The 20,024-nt window shown below is 58.1% G+C and overlaps 1 protein-coding gene and 1 long non-coding RNA gene across 5 annotated transcripts in view; one reads left to right on the plus strand and one right to left on the minus strand.

Annotated features, from left to right (window-relative positions):
- TBKBP1 (TBK1 binding protein 1) lies at nucleotides 1-17,471 on the minus strand. 4 transcript variants are annotated; one of them, XM_067717017.1, is made up of 10 exons: nucleotides 17,351-17,471; nucleotides 15,149-15,408; nucleotides 14,617-14,739; nucleotides 14,278-14,382; nucleotides 13,066-13,246; nucleotides 12,282-12,454; nucleotides 12,025-12,086; nucleotides 3,489-3,607; nucleotides 2,536-3,272; nucleotides 1-1,478 (listed from the first exon to the last, which is right to left on the minus strand). In XM_067717017.1, the coding sequence occupies exons 2-10, from the start codon at nucleotides 15,371-15,373 to the stop codon at nucleotides 1,350-1,352; spliced, it is 1,854 nt and encodes a 617-aa protein (XP_067573118.1). In that variant the 5' UTR covers nucleotides 15,374-15,408; nucleotides 17,351-17,471; the 3' UTR covers nucleotides 1-1,349. The 4 variants fall into 4 exon arrangements, with proteins under 4 accessions (XP_067573118.1, XP_067573120.1, XP_067573117.1 ...); XM_067717019.1 differs by lacking the exon at nucleotides 17,351-17,471 and adding an exon at nucleotides 15,811-15,950; XM_067717016.1 differs by lacking the exon at nucleotides 17,351-17,471 and having other exon boundaries at nucleotides 14,617-14,682; nucleotides 15,149-15,934.
- The window catches only part of LOC137212894 (uncharacterized), a 10,871-nt gene continuing 6,786 nt past the window's right edge, over nucleotides 15,940-20,024 (plus strand). Inside the window, exon 1 of the long non-coding RNA XR_010937687.1 lies at nucleotides 15,940-16,083. This is a non-coding gene — a long non-coding RNA (uncharacterized lncRNA). The remainder of the gene's footprint in view (nucleotides 16,084-20,024) is intronic.

A 20,024-nucleotide genomic window follows, 5' to 3' on the forward strand; every position in this document is an offset into this window, starting at 1 on the left:
TGGAACAGGTAAGTTTTATTTGGACTTCCAACTTGTTCAGAGAGCTCGGGGCCCCACTCCCCTCTCCAGTCCCCCTTCCCCATTCCCCCTCCCTAGGGGGACACTCAAGGTACAAGGCCATGTGTCTCTGGAGTCCTCAGCCCCTTCCCTGCCCCACACACCCCCTCACTCCCCTGCACTGAGGAGGGGGGGAGGGATGTGAGGAGGTGGGGGACCTGGAAGAGTTGGATCAGAAAGGTACATGCACTGACAGTGGCGTCCACTGCCCGCACCGGGCTGGGACCCGGGAGGGGCTTGCAGTGGAGGGGGGCGGACTCATCGTGGGGCGGCAGGCTCTTGCCATAGCAAGCTCCACACCTCAGCCCTGGGGACCCCCTGGCCTCCTGCTTACCCGTCCTTCTGAGGGTTCGACTCTGAGGTAGATTTCACAGAGGGAATGTGGGGCTCTGGGGTGTGGGAAGGGGGTTAGCTCTTTTGAAGTTGATCTCCACAGCACCCTGGGCCCATCCTCAGGTTCTGGATTGGGAGGCGGGGCTGATGACACCCACCCAGCTAACAGAGGCTGAGTCACACCCGGGCTCCAGGGCACCTGTGGTGTCGGGGCTTGAGTGGGGTCAGGGCGGAGGGAAGCATCTGCCTTAACAATCTGTGCCTTGGTGCTGGGGGCTCCAGGAGGAGGGCATAGGCCCGGGAGGCTGGCACAGATAGTTCCCTAGCCTGACGGTCATGGCGCCTCAGGGCAGCCTCTTTAGGCTGGATGCTCCCAGTCCTCCAGGGTCCTCCCTCTCCTCTCCAGGGTGGGCAGAGGGGGAGAACAGGGTTGGCCTGCAGGGAACGGCGAGTCCCGACCTGGCCATGGGATGGAGGAACTGGCGTCAGTGTGCAGGGGAGGCTCTGAGACCCCACAGGGAGGCATTCCCTGGACAGAGCACAGCCTGAGAAAGACGGACATCTGGGGAGGTGCTAGGGGAGCTCCTGGAGTCTTTTGATACCCTCCCCTCCCCCAGGCCCAAGCACTAGACACCTTCTTGGATCCAACCGTTTGAAAACAGAAAGGCAGAGGGAGAGGCTGGGTGGGATATGCCCCTTCCCACCCCAGCCCTGATCCCCACCTCCCCAGCAGAAGCCAGGGAGCTGGGGAGAGCCTCAGCTGACCTGGGAAAAGCCAGGGCTGAGTGGTGCCTGGACCAGGGAAGATGGTGCACACGTTGACTCGATAGCTAGTGGAGGTATCTGGGGGTCGCAAGGGGCAGGGGCCCCCTACGAGATTCATGCAGCATTCAAAGTGAGTGAGAGTTTGGGGGTGATGGGAGAAGGTGAAGAAACAGCCAGTGGGTGGGGGAGGCACCCTAGATCTTGCTGTTCTCCAGGTGAGAGTCAATGTGTTTGATGAGGGCATCATCGGGGTACCCGACAGGGAAACCCAGTTGGCAGAGGGGGCAGCTGCGGATATCAGAGCCCACTGTCTCCATCAGCAGCTGTGGGGAGAGAAGGGAGTCATTTATGGTCCACAATCCTCCCTCATGGTCCCCACATCCCAACCTGCCCTTCCCTGGGACCTGAGGCAGGGATGGCTGCAGCATGCAGAAGGCATCTGGGCACCCCTTCTCCTGTACCACCCCCTTCCTCCCCCTCCCTGGCCACCTTCTACCAGTTCATCACCCACTGCCCCGACCCCCGGGCATAGTGTCCCCAGGAGGTGTGAATGGGGAGGTGGGTATGCTCAGCCCCCCAAGGCATCTGCGGTAATGAGGGAAGCCAAGACCCAGATATGCCCTCAAACTGACTAAGACACAGCTCTCAGATAACTCAAAGCAGTGGATAATCCTAAACAATGTACAACCCCAAAATAATTTTCTGTCTGGCTTTGGAATATTTTTTGGTCCTTTCAGGTGGCAAGAGTTGGCTCTGACATCCAGGAAACTCATTATTTCAGTGAAACGATACAGCCGTGAGATAGGGCTGTCTTCTAGGACAGACAGAAAGGGGCAGGGGCTCTGAGGCCTGATGGACAGAACTGGATGAGCAGGCCTGTCCCTGTCCGGAACCAAGACCCATGGCATCAGCATAGCCTCCGTCACCAAGTAACAGCAGATGTTTACTACTGAGCCAGGCACTGTGCAAGAGTGCTTTGGGCTCACTGCCTCCCTCTTAAGAACTCTCTAATGGAATTAGATAATAAATCATTGACCTCATTTTTGCAGATGAGAAAACTGAAGGCCAAGAAGATAAGTAACTTGCCGGAGGTCCCAAAGCTACTAAGTGGTGGAATCCAGAATCAAAGCCAGGACTGTCACTCTAAAGACCCCGGCCTTTAACCGTGAAACTGAACAAGTTTTAATGGTGCGGGCCCCAATTCATGCCAACAAAAGGCCACTGGAGAGAGAGGGGTTGCTGCGCCCCGGGAAGGGGGCGGTAACAAAGGAAGGGAGCCCCGCCCATCAATCAGGCGTGAAGAGGGCGGCGGGCCCCCACCCCGCGGCCCCCCACCCCCCGCCGGGTCTGAGGCACGTGCCCGCGCACGTGCCCACTCACGTTGATGGACGGCCAGGACTGCGCGTGCTCGGCGTGGGTGTAGGCGGTGGCGGCGGGCGACTCCGGGATGGGGAAGCCAGCGCAGAACGAGGCGCAGCGGATGGCGCCAGCCTCCGGGCTGGGCGGGCTGGGCGGGCTGGCGGGCACGGCCCACTCCTCCTCCTCCGACGGCTGCTTCTCGAAGCGCAGGCGGATGCCCTCGAAGGCGCGCCGTGGGCTGAGGGGCCGGCCGGGGCCGTAGAGCTCGCTGCCGTAGGCCCGCGGCTTGGGCAGCGTGGCCGCCTCGGCCTGCAGCCAGGGCGGGGAGGCGCCCGCGTAGCCCGCGCCCTCCGCCATCTCCGAGTAGCTGCGCCGGCCCTGGAAGCCGGCCTTCACGTGGTGGCTGGGCGGCTTGGCGTAGGCTCGCTCGGCCAGTGTCCTCTCCCCGGGCGGCGGGGGTGGTGGGGGCCGGGGCTGCGGGGCCGGGCAGGCGGGAGGCCCTGGGGAGCGGCACTGCGGGCTGGGGGACTGGCATGGCGGCGGCACCGGCGAGCGGCGCTGCGGGACGGGCGACGGGCACGAGGGCGAGGCCGGCGAGCGGCGCTGCTGGGGCGAAGGGCAGGGGGGCCCGGGAGAGCGGCGCTGGGGGACGGGGGACTGGCACGGGGGGCAAGGGGGCGCCGCTCGGGCCGGCGGGGAGTGCGAGGGACACTGGGGGGCCGGGGAGTGGCGCTGCGACAGCGGCGAGTGCCTCTGGCCTAGAAGAGAAGGGGGACAGTGGTGGGGAGAGAAGACGTCAGAACTGGGGAAACAGGGCCTTGCCGGCGACCAGTGCCCACCCACTCTCCGAACGGGAGTGGAAAAGGCCTGGGCACGGGGGAAGGAAGTGAAGGGTGGTCCCCGGACGCAGGACGGTGGCCATAGCTATCCCCTCCTTCCGGGTCCAGCTCCAGGCCTCCCCTGCCCCATCTCACCGCCACTCCGAGCCTGCTCCTGCAGCAGAGTCCTCAGGATCCTCCCCTGCAGGGAACTCAACTCCCGAAGCCGGCCCAGCTCCTCTGTCAGCTCCGTGTAAGCCAGCGCCAAATTCACCCTGAAGGACACCCAGTCACCCAGGTCAAGGCTTGACCCCAGCCTGCCCTGACCCTGAGGTCAGAGGGCAGGGAGTGGGGGAGAGGAGAAGGGAAATGGGTTCACTGCCACAGCTGTGGAGAACTGCCTCTGCCCCACATCTGGCCCTCCCCTCCCCTCCCAGGCCCTCCTAGCCCTGCTGCAGAAATTCTCTTGGGCTTTGAGGGCCACCTCAAACGGAACTTCTTCCAGGGACCCCTCCCCCGACCCCGAGCCTTACCTTGGTTTAGGGCAGTGGTTCCCAGACTATGGGCTGGGGATAGAGAGCTCAGTGATTTCAAGGGATCCCTGAGATTGTGTATTCACTGAGCCTTGTCTGTGGCCTGAACACACCTCATACAGGTATGTGTGAATGTTTTTCTAATCTGTGCAGAAGCTGTGGTGACAAATAAAACACAGATTCATCAAAAAGCTGCACTGAATTTATAGTAGGTTTTGTCCCTGTGAATTTTCTCAAAGAGCTCATGGTAATAGTTTAAGTGCAATCTGTGTATTGGGGGCAGGGGCTGCCTGAGGAGTCCTCACCTTTGAAAGATCAGGGATCACTGCTGCACAGCCTATGAAGAGCTCCATTCCATAAGTGAAGACATGGCCTTCTAGCTTGGCAGAGGTGCCAACTGATAAACTTGAACCCAAGTCTGCCTATTTCCAGGTCCACTGCTCTTGCTTCCACCTCAAAGCTGCCTCTGAGCTTGATTCAGCCTTGCAACTCCCAGGATCATCAGGGAACCCTTTACATGGAGCTGTTGTGCACTGAACACCTCCAGGGGGCGCCACTCACATTAAGCACCTAACAAAAGTTGCCTTGTTCTGGAACTTCACTGGGAGTTCCTCAAAGTTGCGGTCTATATCACTGTATTCGTATTCCCAGCATCTTGTCCAGGGTCTGGTACCCAGGAGCTGTTCAGTAAGTGAATATTGAATTGAGCCTCTCTATCCAGTTTTCTCTCTTCCCTTTTTTTCCTCGCACTTCATGCTCAGGCCTCCTGGGCACCCACCCTCATGGAGCTGGAACAGACTTAGCAAAGACTTCAACCACTTCCTTTTCTCTTCCTTTTTCTTTGGGTCCCTGTGACCCAGAATCACTGAAGGTTATCATTCTCAACACTGCCCCTCCCCTCTCTCCCACCCCAGCCTGCACACCTCCAGGGAGCCTGTCTTGATGTCACATGAGGCTCTGCCATGGCCTTGGGTCACTGCTTTCATCTCTGATCTGGGGTTGGACCAATCCTGGGAAGCAGGGGATTTTGTTTCCTCAGATCTTGCCTCCTCAATCCAGAAGGGACTCTGGAACTTTGTGGAAGTTGGAGCTGGAGGGAAGTGGCAGGCAGAGGCTTGGCCAGTCCAGAGGGATTTCCTCACAGGGGAGGCCCTATTGCCCCAGTAGCTGAAGGGCCCTGGGCAGCAAGGAGAGGAGGGTGGAGGCAGTTCTCCAGACCCTGAGGACCCTGTCCTCATCCCATGGTAATGGACGAGTGAGAGAGGATGTATGTGAATGGGAGGGAATGAAGGGAGGTGTGAGACCACTGTGATGGGTGTGAGGAACAGGGTGAGAGAGAGAGAGTGTGTGTGTGTGACCCCGGAGAAAAGGAGGGGAAGTCATGAGGTTAGGGCTTCAGAGGGCAGGAAAAGCCGAGGTGCAGAGGGTAGATGATGACTGAACTCCCTCGCTCTCTACTCACTGGCGGGCTCTCTCGCGCCAATCCTGGGGCAGAGCTGGGTGGAAGGGGGAGCCCCTCCCACAACAAAGCTATTTTTAACCCATTTGGACCAAAGCCAAATTCTTGCAAACAAGCTGGGATTCTGGGGGACAAGCCCACTTCTAAAGGCGGGAGAGTGCCCTCTACCAGTCTGATGGTGGACAGGGATGGACAGGAGCAGAGAGGAGGGAGTCCTTTTGGGAGCCCTGGCCAAGGTGCTGCAGCCTCTATCCCACCACATCTCAGCCGTCGTGTGTCCTATGTTCCCCCACGCTCTTCTTCAGCATGGGGAGAAATGGCATTGCCTTCATCAGACTGGGAGGCCAGTCTGTGTCCCACATTAAATTGGGGACTTCCCAGCAGGAGGCTCCCCTCTTCAAACCGAGGGAATCTGAGGGCAGGAGCTGCGTCTCCCCCGCTCAGACTGGGGGCTTTTGGAGGACTGTGCTAGCCCCTCAGTGGTGGGGGCAGGAGGGAGCCCTGGGCAGGGCACTGATGGAACATCCTCTCTGACCGAGCAACCACAGTTTCTCTCCCTGTCCGCCTTCACTGCTGTATCTCAGGTGACAGATACAGGCTGTCGCCTTCACACCCTGCCTTAGCGATCTCACCTGCCACACTCAGTTGCCAAGCTCCATCTCTCCCCGCTTGCCTTCTTCCCCATATCAGGAGCTACCCCAGTTTCCACCGCCCAGCTCCTGGCACCCTCCTCGCAGCAAAACAGGGCAAGAGGAAATGGAATGGAGAAGGCCCTGGCCCAAAATGCCCAGCCCCTCTTCCAGCTCTGACCCTGTGTCCTCCTGGAGCTCCAGGCAGCCCTTGCAATGACCTCTGAGACCCCGGGCAAGGTGGGGGGACCTGACCTCCTGATGCCCCATGGCCCTGTGGGACCTCCCCCTTCATTGGGCGTCTCTCTCTCTTCCCACCTCAAGATGCTCAGGCCCAGGCTGCTAAATGCTCTAACAACCCGAATGACTCCCATTAGAAAACACTGCCAATTCAGTGGGAAAAAATCTCACTTCACAACACAACCAAGAGTCGCACACGCGCACCTGAATACACATTCCACTTCCTGGCTTCCTGGCCCACACCTGAGTGCTATTTTCCACCATCACAGCTGTCTGGGAAGGATGGGTCAGGTGAACGGCAGCAGACGGCTGCATTTGGGTGCTTCTTCATTGCTTAAATTATGGGGGAAAATCCTGTCTGAGTCTCTCAGAACTTGGGAAGGACTCAGGGAGAAAAGAGTCATAAATAATCTGTATGAGCCCTTATGGGCCAGGCAGTGTGCTAAGAATTTAATCTTCACAACAACCCTACAGTGTGACCACTCTTATTATCTCCATCTGAACAGATGAGAAAACTGAAGCTTACAGAGGTTAAGTCACTTGACCAAAGCCATAAAGCCCAGTAATAGTGGCGTTGCTGGAATGGGAGCTCCCGTCTCCTGGACTCCAAAGTTGAGGCTACTGACCACTAAGCTATCTACTGCCTTCCAAAAGGATCAGGGAACGGGGGAAAGGAGAGGTGGGAAGGCAGCAGAGGGAAAGATGAGGAGGAGGAGGAAGAGGCTGGGGACCTGCAAAGTGGCCTGGGAGCCCTGAGCATCACCAGCCCTGCCCTGGGAGGGGAGAGGAAGGCGCTAGACACGTGTGGAAGTGGAAGGACAGAGTTTATATTAGGAGGCCGGGTCAAGGTCACAGAGCAGTGGTGGCACAGAGCAGGGATGCAAACAGGCTCTTGGCACCTCAGCCTGCTGCGCTGGCACCTTCGGAAGAGCCACAGTGCAAATGGCAGCGTTGGCAGGAAAGAGGGCTCCCACCACTGCAAACCTTTCCACCCTTTTTTGACTTATCCTTTCATTCATTCTTTCCACGAATAATTGAGGGGGCTCAAAAATTCATCTGGAAACAATCATCTTCACTGTTATTGACAAAGCAACTGAGATGAGAAAGGTTAGAGACGTAAGCGTCTGCCTCTGTAAAAGGCCTCTTTCTGCCCCAAACCAGCTGGGAGACACGTCCGAGTGCAGTGTCTTCCCCAGGGAGGTTCACTTGGGTGCCCTGTGCTGCGCTGCAGCCTCTGTGAGGATGCGGATTTGGATGCAGACGCAGATGCGGCAGGGTCGAAATTCAGACCAGCACTGGGTCATGGGATTAGAACTAGGGATGGATGGGCTCAAGGTCAGGATTAAGGCTGGGGTCGGGGTCAGATTAGTTCATTTTCAGTCAGGATTGTAGATGGAGCTGGGGGCAGGATGAGGGATAGGGTTACAGGGAGGGATGGGATCAGTATTAGGGATACGACCGGGGTAAGGATCAGAGCTGGTCATGTGGTCAGAATCCCTGGCTGACAGAATCAGCAGGAAAACAGAAATCCAGCATCCCCACCCCCTCCATCCTTGCCCATAGCTGCCCCCTGCTGCCCCCAGCCACCTCACCCCCGCGGGGGAATTGAGGGACCCAACTTTCCACCACCCACAGGCACACCCAGCATTAGTCTTCCCACCCGGCCCGACCCTCAGGGAGGGGACCACAGGCACCGGGCCGTGGAGGGACTTGAGGTTGTGGGCCGGGGGAGGAGGAAGTCGCATGCAACAACCCAGCGCTCCACCACTTCCTTTCAGGCGCCTTGAGCCCCTTCACTCTCCTCGGCCAGCTATGACTTGCGGTCCACAGAGCCCAGCTCTTCATGGCAGCCCCTGCCATGCTTCCAGCTCAGCCAGATGTTCTCTGTGTCCAGAAAGCCTCCTCAGATACAACCAAACCGAGAGGCTCACAGCAGGGCTAGGAACCAGGGTCCCCATTTCGGTTGGGGGGGCCCACACATCCCAGTTTGCCCAGGGCTGTCCTGGTTCACAGGAGTCACCTGGCATAATTATTAATAGGGCCCCCTTTCACTTTTAAAAATGATCAGGTTTAGTCAACAAATCATCTGGCTGCCCCTCATATAAGGACCTCCTACTTGGATAAGAATGTGAACCAGAAAAACACCACAAGGTACCGTCACCCCATCTGCTCAGGACCTGTTTGGAATTTGCACTTAACTTCTCTGATTACTTCTTTGTAACCTTGGTTTGCTCAGCTGTAAAAGGGGACAATACTGTCACATTTTGGTGAGAGACAAATGAGATTTTGTAGGTAAACTGCCTCGTAGAGTGTCTGCTGTGGATGAAGACTCAGGGAAGCACCTAGGAGACGGGTGGAGAAAGGGGGAAACCAGTTTTGATCCTTTTCTAGAGATACCAGCTCAGTGAGTTTGGTTTGAATGAGGGGAGGACGTGGAGTTCCCCATCGAGGGAGAGAGCGTGGGTAAGAGCTGCTCTCTGCCTCCCTGGCAGGGAAAGGGTCAGAGACAGTTCAAAGCCCACCAACCCCTCAGACCACAATTAGGTGGGCGTGGTGGGCCCCTACTTCAGAACCCCTCCCCACCCTTGGGGAGCCCCGAGGCTGCAAGTGCTCAGGGCTTAATTCCTGTGGGCCGGGTACCCAGGCTGAAGGAAATTTGAAAGAAAGGAAGTAGGGAGGGTGAGAAGCGTGAAGGGGGAGGCCCTGGGCCCGCTGGTTCTGGGGCATGAGACTAAGCTCAGGGTACACGGGGGTCTCCGACTTCCGTCCTGACTCCCCCCCACAACTCTGCCCTTGACCTCCGTGCAGAGTTTCCATCCTCTCTCTCCGAGTTCACACTTCTCCCCCACCACTAACCGCAGCCCACGCAGAGGCTTGTGGGTGGAGAGAGAGAGGGGTGGGGGGTGGGCGGAAAAGCACCCAGGCTACAACACTGAGCCCCCCACGTTGGGGAGAAAGGCCTCTAGTCCCCCCCCATCACTCATACTGAATCCCCATCTTCTCACAGGGTGCTCCCCTCATGGATGAACCCCCTCCCTCACTGGCCCTCATTCCCCTGACGGAGCCCCCTCAAGAAGCCCCCTCTCCACAATCTCCCTTCCACCCTCAGCACTGGCCACACCCTCAGGAAGGCCGCACTCAGGACCTGTGACCCCGAGTGGGGCCCAGAGGGAAGGAGGCCATGGGTTCTGCACCTCTCACTTGGCTGGGACCCTCCTGGGGTCCTCAGCTCCCTGCACATTCTCAGGAGCAGGTGGTCTCCACTCCTACCTCCTCCTTCATTATTGCCTTTGGCCCGCGAGTCACCCTCAGCGGCTCTTCCTCTGGGGCAATTCGTCCCCCTGGGCACCGACCACCAGATGCTGGGCTGACCGAACAGCAGGGAAATCTTGACCGGAGGTCAGACCTGGAGGGTGGCAGTCCGGTCTGGGCGCCCATTTTCAGAGGCACATTGATGACCTGGACCTGTGAGCCAGGGGCTGGGATGGGAGGGACTGGAAGCCTTGGGGCTGGGGCTGCGTCCCAGGACTGCCCCCTCAGCACCTGGGGGACTCACTGAGGGGAATTAATAGAGGCGGTGGCAGTACAAGTGAGGGCGTGTGAACAGCCAGGACTCCCACGGTGAAACTGGCCACCTGGAGGCATCCACACAGAGACGGGGGAGCACCTCTCGGGGGTACACAGGGTTCCCACAGAGGACTCGGCTGGACTCAGGAAGCTCTGTGGCTCCCTCTTTAGCCTTCACACCTCCATCTGGATAACCCACCCCTGCAATCCTCTCCTAGGAAGGTCCACATATAAAATTCCCACTAGCCTGGAGGCTTAGGCAGAAGTAGAAAGAAAAGGAGGGGCTGGTGGGGGGAAAGGAGCTGGAGTAGATGACTGAGGCCTCCTCAGGTGGGAGGACGGGGAGGGAGCACTCGGGAAGCGGCTTATTACCAAAAGGAGCTGAGTTTATAAGAAAATAAAACTACCGGGGGAGGGAGGACTTCCTCTGAGAATTAACTCTTGCCAAGCTGAGGCTATCCAGAGATGCTTGGCCTGAAAGGAAGTGTGAAGCTGGGCAGGCAGGGCCCAGCCGGCTCTACGGGTAGACGTCCAGGAGGCCCTGATGCAGAGCCCAAGCCATGGAGACCAAGGGGAGGAGCTGGAGGTCACCTCAGGTAGGAGCAGCCCCGGAGCAGAGCCCAGCTCCCTCTGGCCAAAGGGACAGGGTCGGGGCGGGTGGGGGTGCCTTGGGGTGCGAAGGAAAAGCGGCTGTCCGGGCCAGAATTAGTGGCATAGACGATATGACCTCCAAAAGCATCTGCGGGAGGGGTTCTCTTCTACTCACTCGCTCACGTGGCCCCTTGGGACCCACCCCCCTTTTCTGCCTCCCCCACATCACCTTCTGCCACTTCTCCCAGCAACGACGGACCTCTGAGGCCATGAGGGAAACCTGGGGCCAGATTAGGTGAAGTGGACAAAGCTAAGCCACTCGGCATCCCAAGAGGGGTCCCTGAGATTCGAAACCTGGCTCTTCGGACTCCAGCCAAAAAAAATCCTCTCTCTGGGTTCAACCAATTGAGGGAGGCTTCACTGCTGGTCTTCTAAGAGGGAGTAGGATTCAGTGAGCCATAAAGGGCCCCACGGTGTGACTTTAGGGGCAAGCTATGATTCTAGAACGTGTGTGTGTGTGTGTGTGTGTGTGTGTGTGTGTGTGTGTGCGCGCTTTCCGGGTCTGGGTACACAGGCTAGGATGGACCCTGAGCCCCAGCCACAAGCTAGGGTGGACCCTCTCTGCAGAGGCCCCTAACAGCTGAGGGGTCCCGCCCATCAGTCCCACACACTGGGTTCTCACTCCCCAGCTATCACAGCCCCACCCAGGCCCTCACCCCAGGGTGCAGAGGGAGGTGAGAGGTACCCCCAACCGGCCAGAAGCCAGGAGGAAGGTGAGGAGGGAGCCTGCTGGGAGGAGGACCGGGGGTCCTGGGGCTGGGTGTGTGGTGTGGTGGAGGGTTAGCTCCTGCCCTTGCTGGGCCTCAGTCTTCCCCTCTGATGAAAGTAGGGAGTCTGTGCCACACGTCTCATCTTAGGGGAGAAGGCTTAGGCGGAAGGAGGTTTGTGCTCTATTTCTCAGAAAGTGGGAGAGGACGAGTTCGGGTGCGGATGTGAAAGGCACCAGGCTCACTGCTGCCAGGCTGCGCTCACCCTCTCCCTGGCTGCCCAATGCTGCCCCGGAGGCCCCGCTACTAGGCTTCACCCTGACATAGCTCCCTCCCCACCTACTGCTGCCTCTCTTTAATGGCAGGATCCCCAAGAGACACCCCAGCATAATATGTTCTAATTCCCTGCATGCTGCTGTATGAACTCAAGGAAGTCCATCCTCTCCTAAGCCTCAGCTTTCTCTCTCCTGAGATAGGAGACGAGGCACCACAAATCCTAAAAGAGACCATCTCCTTCCTCCTTGTCAGGGAGGACAGGGTTAACCCAAGTGGCTGGGCCTTGTTACTGGGATAGAAAATGGGCTCCAGAGAGGCCCCCAAACTCACCAGGGGACACTGAATATAGCAGCAAAGCTTCTGAGAAAGTCTCTCTCAACACCTGACACCTCAAGAAGACACAGGCCTGGGTGCCAGAGGAAAGCAAAGGGTACCTCCCAGAACCTGAGCACCTCCAGAAGCTCGCCTTCTTCCTGTGAAGGGTGCAGAGCCACACAAGCAACCCGACAGCGTGGAAGAGAGGTCCCCCAAACAGTGTGCAGGGGGAGGAGAGAATCAAAGGGGGAACCTGGAAAATGCCATCCCCGGGGGTGCAGAGGTTAAGAGGAGGAGGATTACAGAGTGACTTACTGATCATCCCCAACTCTTTTCACCCACGCCATGTCGCGCTCTGACTGGTTGGAGGCCAGATCCTAAGGGAAAGATCGAGCAGTCAGACCCCAACCTCACCTTGCCTGAACTTCCCTTCTTTACCATTCCCAGGGCTGGTCTGTACTCAGTGAGGAAGTCCCAGATCTCTAAAGTCGTTTCCAGCAGCCCCCAGACCTTCAAGGAGCTCTGCAGGTGCCAGAGCAGGGACCCCAGGTCAGCGCCCCCCCCCTTTTTACCTGGGCCCGGGTCTCCTGCAGCTGCTTCAGCTCCCCCTGCAGCCGCTCACACTCAGCCTGGAGCTGCTCCTCCCGAAGCTGAGCCCCCCGGGCCTCTCCCTGGGCAGCCTCCAGAGCCTCTTCTAGCTGCCGCCGCTCCAGCTCACTCATACTCGGCGTGGGGCCTGGCCAGCCTGTCGGTAGAGGAAAGGACAATGTCAGGCTGGAACCAGCTGCCGGACACCCTCCACCCACTCCCAGATCAATACAAAGTGAAACAGGTGAGAACTGCAGCGTGAAGGATCCAAGAGAGACATCCAGAGGGTAGATATCCCAGGATGAGAGAGAGACCTCTACGGAGGGCAGAGGGGAACAGTGGGCTGAGCCGCTTTTTCTAATCTTTCTGGTGGCCAGGGGAGAAATAAGACGGGCTCTGGAACGGTTTCCCCAGCCAGACTCAAGTCTGAAAGCATCCTCAGGGGCCTCTCCTAATCACAACGGAAGACAGGCGGAGGGGACTCTGGGTGGGGCCGCCCTCTGCCGGCACATACAGGAATTGCATGGGAGAGCCTGGGAATGAAGGAGTTAAGGGTGGGGGGATGCCAGTGGGAGAAACTGGGGTAATAGTTGATGAGGTGAGGGGACAGTTGGTAAGGAGGGATGAGGTGATTATGGGAGAAGTTTAAGACATTGTAACGGGGTGCTGACTACCAGTCTGAAACACTGGAGGTGTCCAATAGTGTTGAAATGGGGGGCTGGCTTGGGGACTTCAGAGTATGGAAATCAGGGGTGGCTGAGATCTCACCGTGACTCAAGCCAGATCCGCCTCTTAGTGCCAAGTAGTGCAGGTCCAGATCAGCACAGGGCGGGGCAGGGGCAGGTGGGGGGCTCAGGCTGGGGAAGGCTGCATCCCGGAGGCCTTGTTGCTGCCGCAGCTGCTGCTCCAAACCACAGATCTGCCGCAGGTGGGTCTCCACCAGGGCCCGCTATGGGGGGGAAACAAAGGGGTGAGGATCTGCATCAGGTCAGGGCACACCTGTGGGCCACCCAAACCCAGAACTTCTCCATGTCTGGGTATCCATCACCCCCCTAAACTGAGCAGAGACCCCAGGTCACATATCCCAACTCCACTCTCCAAGTGGCCATGAGTCTCCTCTCCCAGCAACTGCAATGCAGATGTTTCTGGCTACTGCCCCTTGCAAGGTCAGAGTTAATGCCTCTTCCTTGTCACTAACATGCAGACACACTTACAAGAACACTCAGCCTCCTGTCCAGACACCACCACACCCTCAGGAGCATAATAATTTCCATTTTCATATGTCACTTAACCACTCTGGGCTTCACCTACCTCACCTATAACACGGAGCTAACCACACCTACCTCTTAAGTAAGTTTGTTACGAGGATTAGAATGAGTAAATATATCTAAAGAGATAAGAACGATGCCTGGCACAGTTAAGTGCCATTAAGTGTTTGTGATTGTTAAGTCAAAGCATTTTTTACACAAATGCCCAACAGCTCAGCAACGTTGTTATTTGCCCCACTTTTCACAGGCAGGACAGAGGCTAAGTGACTTGACCCAGCTCACAGCTAGGAGTCAGCAAGAGACCATGCCTCCTGATTCCAACACCTGCCCACCTGCTCACATGCATGGCCATACCCTGACTCAGAATCACACACAGGCCAAGGCCCATCCCAGCAGCCACGAACACTTTCAGTCACCTCTGCCCTCACCCACACAGCCTTCCAGCTCAGTGCTATAGGTGCAGGGTCAACGCAGCGTGAGCACCAACATACACACAGATTCACAGTGTTCTACAGGGCTACTCACAGTCACCTCCTGTCACTGCATGGCCAGGATGTACACAGAGTCACTCACAACCTGTATGATACACACAACCCCACTCACCAGGCCAAACGGGCACTCACTCACGGACAGACACGAACACGGTGGGGTGCATTCCACAAGCACACAGCCAAGGTCACACCCTCAAGCACCCGGGCTCCCTGGACCTCACCATCTCCCCCAGCTCCGTCTCCAGGTCACTCTTCTCCACGCAGAGCTTCTCGTAAGCCTGGATCATCTCCCCGAGCTGTTCTTCCTGCTCCTTATTCTTCTGCAACTGGACGGGGCCCGGAGGGGGTGGAGTGCAGCCAGAGTCAGGCCCATCTTGACTTGGGGGCAGAGCAGCACCCTGTGCCTCCCACCCCCACTCCCAGCACCCAGTGGAGGGGTAGGAGGAGCTGCAGCTGGTTCTAGGGAGGACCATGGCCATCTCTGATTAAGGAGATGGAAGGTCAGAGGCTGGGGAGGTTATCAGAAATGGACTGGAGCAAAGAGCTCAGGGAGGGCTCACCTCGTGCTGGAACTGGTTGAGCCGTTGCTGCAGGCTGACTTTCTCCACCTCCAGCAGGGAGCCATCCTTGATTTCATACAAAGAGAAGCCGTGCTCCTCTCCAAAGTCATTGATCAGTGGGTACTGCGGGTGGGGCAGGCCCTCAGAAGAGCTTCAGCCTTGCTGTGTCCCCATCCCACAACCTGCGTCAGAATCCTCGCCTCTCCCTCCCCACTCCAGTGGGATCTGTACATCCTGATTCCCATGGCCCTGTAGGCGTCTCCCACCAACCAGATCTTTTTTAGATCCAAGGTCCAGCATTCCAAAGCGGATCCCTCCTGATCCTTTCCTGATTGGTGCTGGGGTCTCCAGAGTTCCCATCCGTCCAGAGCAGCCACATCCCTCGTGAGGGATCCTCAAGTTCCCAAGAGTCTGTACCCTGACCCCTCTTTTGGATCCCTGGAATCTCTGCCGGATCCCCAGTTCCTGCCACCCAGCAGCCCCCTCCCCTGTCACACACACAGCCAGACCCCCGTCATCTCCAGGTTCTGACCTTAATCTCGTAGACTTTGAGGCGGCGGCGGAGGGTGGCATTCTCCCTCTCCAGGCCCCCCAGCCGCTCTTTGATGTCTCCGTAGGCCGTGATCAGGGCAAAGTGGGAGGCGGAGCACATGTCCCCCCCCAGCGAGGGGTCTCCAGGGGCATCCAGCCACACCTCACTGGGCCCCAGGGCCTCCTGGGTCAGGATGCTGATGTCATCCTCAAACATGGACTCCATGGCAAGGGCCTGGGCCACAGCCCGCCCTGGGCCTCCTGGGAGAGCAGGAGCAACGAGCAACGGTGGAGAGGGTGGCCCAGGGCTTGTCCCTAATACCCCTTGTCCTGGCCTGAGGAGCCCTGCGGCCAGCTGGGATGCAGCCTGGTCCTGCCCCCGTGTCTCACAGCCCCCTCCCAGACCCATCTTCTCTTCTCTGCTGCCTTTGGGGGAAGGAGCTAGGACCAGACGGAGGTGGCGGGGGTGGGGGTGGGGGGGGTGGAGCAGTGACAAATAGGGACAAGTAAGCGAGGCCAGCAGCAGGGAAGGGCTCCTTCCGGAACCCAGGGAGAACTGTGGACAGGAGAGGGCTGCCTTCCCAGCACACAGGGCCCAGATGGGGACTGCCTTGACTCACTCCTCAGCCCCTTCTCCACCCCAGGCTTCACTTCCCCAAATACCTTTCTTCCAAGCTCCTCATGCCAGGCCTCTGGCACCCCTGGCTCCTCCCTAAGGAAGGCCCAGTGCTTCTGGGAGGGTCAGCCCCACCACTGTCAGAACATCCTCTGCTGGGCGCCCGCCCAACTCCCCGGCTTCCTCCTCTAGGATCCCAGAGTTCAGGAAAAGGAAGTGCTTCCCCCACTCACACCAGGCCGGGCGGCTGTGGCAACCCTCCAGGCCCTCCACACCCCTGACCTGGGACCCACAGGAGGTCATCGGCTGAGTGTCTGAGGGTACACAGTGGGGAAGGGGGCTCTGGGAGAGAGCCCGGCGCAGGTGGAGAGGGCTGACAGAGAATTCTGAAGCCTGGCCTGTGTGCCTGCACAGAGGGAAATGGGGAGCCCTGAGAGGGGGCAGGAATGACTCAGGGCTCCCGAAAGAGTAGGCGAGGGGGTGCGTGTGTACTTTTCCTGGCCCTGTTTATGAATGTGTGTCTGTGGCTGGCATGTGTGGGGGGAATGTGTGTGTCTGTGAATGAGTGTAGGTGTATCACAGTCAATGAGTGCCTTAGCGGGGCTGCGGGCGGGCGGGGGGGGGGGGTCGGAGGGAGTGGGGAAGTGGCCAGAAGGCCGTGTGTGTTTGTGTGTGCACGCGTGCGTGAGCGTGTGTGAAGGGTGGGCACGTTCGGGGCCGTGTGTCACGTGAGGCACTATGGGAATGTCCGAGGTGTGTGCGCGCGCGCCAGAGCGTGTGTGCCCGTAGGAGAGGGGGCTCCCGAGGTGTGAGTTGAGGCAGTGGGGTCCGCGACATCCCAAAATCGGGCAGCAGGAGCCTGGGGTGAAGAGGGCCCAGGCCCAGGCCCCAACACTGCCCCGCCTTAAGTGCCAGGGAAACGCGTGTGACCGGGTCTGAGTAAGGAGTGTGTGCGCGCGTATTTGTACGGCTGGCCCCACCTTTAACCCTCTCCTCCCCAGGCCCATCCCCTCTCCCCAAACTCCGCTGTCCGCGCTCACCACACCCGCCCAGACCCCCGGCTGGCCGGCCACCTCGGGCCCAACTCCACTAGCCAGGGCTCTGGACCCTTAGCGGCCGCGACCAGTGTTCGATTCCTCTGCATCCCCCCCCCTCGGCCCAGCGACCCCGCGCGAGAGCGACAGCAGGCGGATGGGGAGGGGGTGCCTCCTCGGCCCCGGGCCCCGTCTGCGGTCCCTTTAAGAGCCGCCCTTTAAACCCCTTTAGCTCGGCGGACAGAAACTGTCGCCCCTCCCCTCTCAGGGGCCGAGACCAGGCAGCCCCCTGCCCCACAGCCGGCCGAGCCCCGGGGCCCCAGTCCGCCGTTGCCGGGCCGGGGAAGGGGCTCCGGATGCGGTGCGGCCTGAGGAGCGGCGGAGGAGGGGGAAAGGGGGAATGCGGACTGCCGACGCCGGACCCTTCCCTCCCCGCCACCCTGGGCCAGCTGCGGGCCAACCTCCCGCCCCCTCCTCCGGTCCACCCCGCGACCCACTGGGGCCGGCCCTGGACGCCGTTCCCCTCCCCCCGCCCAGCCCAGCCGGGACTCACAGCTGCTGCGGGTTCCTGCTGGTAATCGCAGCTTACCCCCTCCGCCTGCTCCCTCCCCAGACCGGTGCCCCCACCCCCCTGGCACCGCGCTCTGCTCTCGCCCTGTCGCCGCCGGGTCTCTCCCCACCCCCCACCCCCTCCCCCCAACCCCCTCCCTCGCTCCCGCCCCGCTCCTCCTCCTCCGCCGCCGCCGCTGCCGCCGCCGCCGCCGCCTCCTCCTCTTCCTCCTCCTCCTCCCCCCGGCTGCTCCGGGTTTCTCCGGCTGGGAAGGCGCCCCGGACCCCGCCGCGGCCACCACCACGTGGCAAGGGGCGGCCGGCCCCCGGCGTGCGGCCCCGCCTGGCAGCGCGCCCGGCGCCCACCAGCTCCCTGCTGCGCGGCCCATGCTCCGCGCCCCCTCCCAGACGCCTCCCATCGCACTGTGGCTTGGCGGCGTGTGTGGGGGAGTTTGCGGACGGCGCCGGGGCTCAGGAGGTGCTTTGGAATTTGCTTTGGGGCTGTATGTTTTGGGGAAAGTGAGGTTCTTTATTTGGATTGTTTTGGTCTTTGATCTTTTGAGAAGGAAAATATTAGACCTACTCTTCATAGCTCTTGGGAGAGGGGGCATTGCAATGATAATGAATACAATGACCTTAGGGTCCAGTCGGAGAGATTAGAGTTAAATCAGTAACTTCTTTGGAATTGAGAGTGAGCTAAGAAGATCAAAGTTCATTAGGAAGGGGGACAGCTTTCCTCTCCCACACACAGCCCCCTCCCCGCAACACACAGACGCACCCACAGGCCAGCGAAGTGAACAAACAACAGATTTCACCCTTCCACAAAGATTATTTGAGCACCGGCCAAACTGCTGGGCAGGAGTCACAAGTTTTTGCCACTTTTCCACTGTGTGACCTTGGGCAAGTTACTTAACCTCTCTGAATTAAATTGGAGTTAATTCCTGACCTGGGCAACTGTAGGAGAGGAATGGGGACCAGAACTAAAGGTGCTCTGTGAATCCTTAGGGGGGTGTTAATAAGTCATTTTGGTTATTCCCTGATGGATTAAAAAACCATGGGCAGAGGCATGGTCAACCTTGTTGCAGGTAGGGAATGATCAAGGGAAACTCTGGAGGACTCTGGCTAACCCCTAACAAGCCAACCCTGGAAAGAGAGTATAGGCTAAGGAGGGGGCTTTTGGTAGGCTCAGAATTTAGCTTGAAGCCTCCCATCTGGAGAGAGGGTTCAGGCTGCTGGGAAACTGAGCCTATCTTTTTGGCTCCTGGAGGAGGTGGGTGGTGAATCTGGAAGGGGCAGGAGAAAAGGTTTCTTGCTTGCTGTGAGCTTTGAGAAGCAGCAGCAGCAGTTCCCATTTTGTCCCACTGTAGGGAGAAGATTGGGCTGGAGGGTGAGCTCCTCCTCCTAGGAGAGCCAGCGGGGGCTGTGTACTCTTTATTTTCAAAGAAAGGGATTCTCACTGGCTCCCTTCCTCCTCCTCCTCCTGCTGGGTTCCCTTCCAGTTGCTCCTGCTAGCCTTTTACGGTCCAGAACACTAGCTTTCTCTGAGCCATGTGGGACAACCCACCTGCCCTTTAGATATAAAGGCTACCCACAGGTGTCATCTCCCTTAAGGCTGCACAGGTTCTCTTCTAAAACTTAGAAGACCAGGCAAAAGATTGGAGGCTGGGCTTAAAGGTAGTGGGGCTGTCTCTGAGGCCTCAATGAGTGTGGATTTGGCCATCAACTGGCCTGAAACTGACTGGCAAGCCTTCCCTCACTGAAAAGGGTAATGGGTCCAGGTACCGTCTAAGCACACACTCTACAGGATGAGTTGTCAGGTCCTGATGCTGCTGGGCTGCTCAGGGTACAGGCCTGAGTCACCCAGCCGGGCACAGCCCAGTGGTTTATCTGGGATTCTAAGCAGTTGGTAGCAAAAGCCCAACAGAGATTATGCCTGGTTCAGGTGCCCCCAAAATACCTCCCTGGAATCTAGACCTGATCTCATTGCATTCTCCCTGTTTTCTGGTTCTGTTGCTCATATTGGACAGACAGTTCTGAGAACAGAAACTGTATCCCATCTGTCTTCATAGCCCTAGGTGCCCAGATAGTATCTGCTCACTATACACTTACTTATTCAACAAAGATTTCTTGAACACCTATTATGTGCTGGATGCTGAGAATAGAGTGATGAGCATGTCTCTGAAGGACAAACATGTATCTCCTACCCTCTTGGAGCTTATGTTCTCGTAGAGGAGTCAGACAAAAAAAGAAAGATTAATAAATGAAACATTATAAATTGTGATAAAAAGTAAAAAGACACAAGGGGCAACAATGGGGAAGAATTGGAGGGGGGTATCTGCTTTAGATAAAGTAGAGAAGTTCTCCCTGATGAGGTAATGTTTAAGCTAAATCTTAAGGGGTAGGAAGGAGTGTTCCTGGTTGAATGAATAAGTGAATGAAGTTGTGTAACTTTGGATGAGTTACTCTCACCTCTGTAGGCCTGTTTCTTCATCTGAGAAAACTGGAGATTGGTCTGAATTCCTTCTAAGAACCCATGATATTATCAGGGCTCATCATGATAGAGACAGAAAAAGGTAAAACCCAGGGTCCTGGTGAAAGGGGAAGGGTGGTAGAGGGAAGTGAGAGGAGAAGAGGGAATGTGGTGGACAACTGGTCAGGCTCGAGTTGTGCGACATTTG

The sequence above is a fragment of the Pseudorca crassidens genome, chromosome 19 (assembly GCF_039906515.1).
Source record: "Pseudorca crassidens isolate mPseCra1 chromosome 19, mPseCra1.hap1, whole genome shotgun sequence".
Taxonomy (NCBI): Eukaryota; Metazoa; Chordata; class Mammalia; order Artiodactyla; family Delphinidae; genus Pseudorca; species Pseudorca crassidens.

Bases quoted from the DNA above. Each gene is read 5' to 3' on its own strand.
- TBKBP1 (XM_067717015.1), bottom strand. From the start codon at position 15,556: ATGGGTCTGGGAGGGGGCTGTGAGACACGGGGGCAGGACCAGGCTGCA. The intron at 12,455-13,065 runs GTGAGATCTCAG...CTCTACCGACAG, and splicing joins CGGATCTGGCTTGAGTCACG to GCTGGCCAGGCCCCACGCCG. The intron at 3,608-12,024 runs GTAAGTCACTCT...GGTGTCCTTCAG, and splicing joins AAAAGAGTTGGGGATGATCA to GGTGAATTTGGCGCTGGCTT.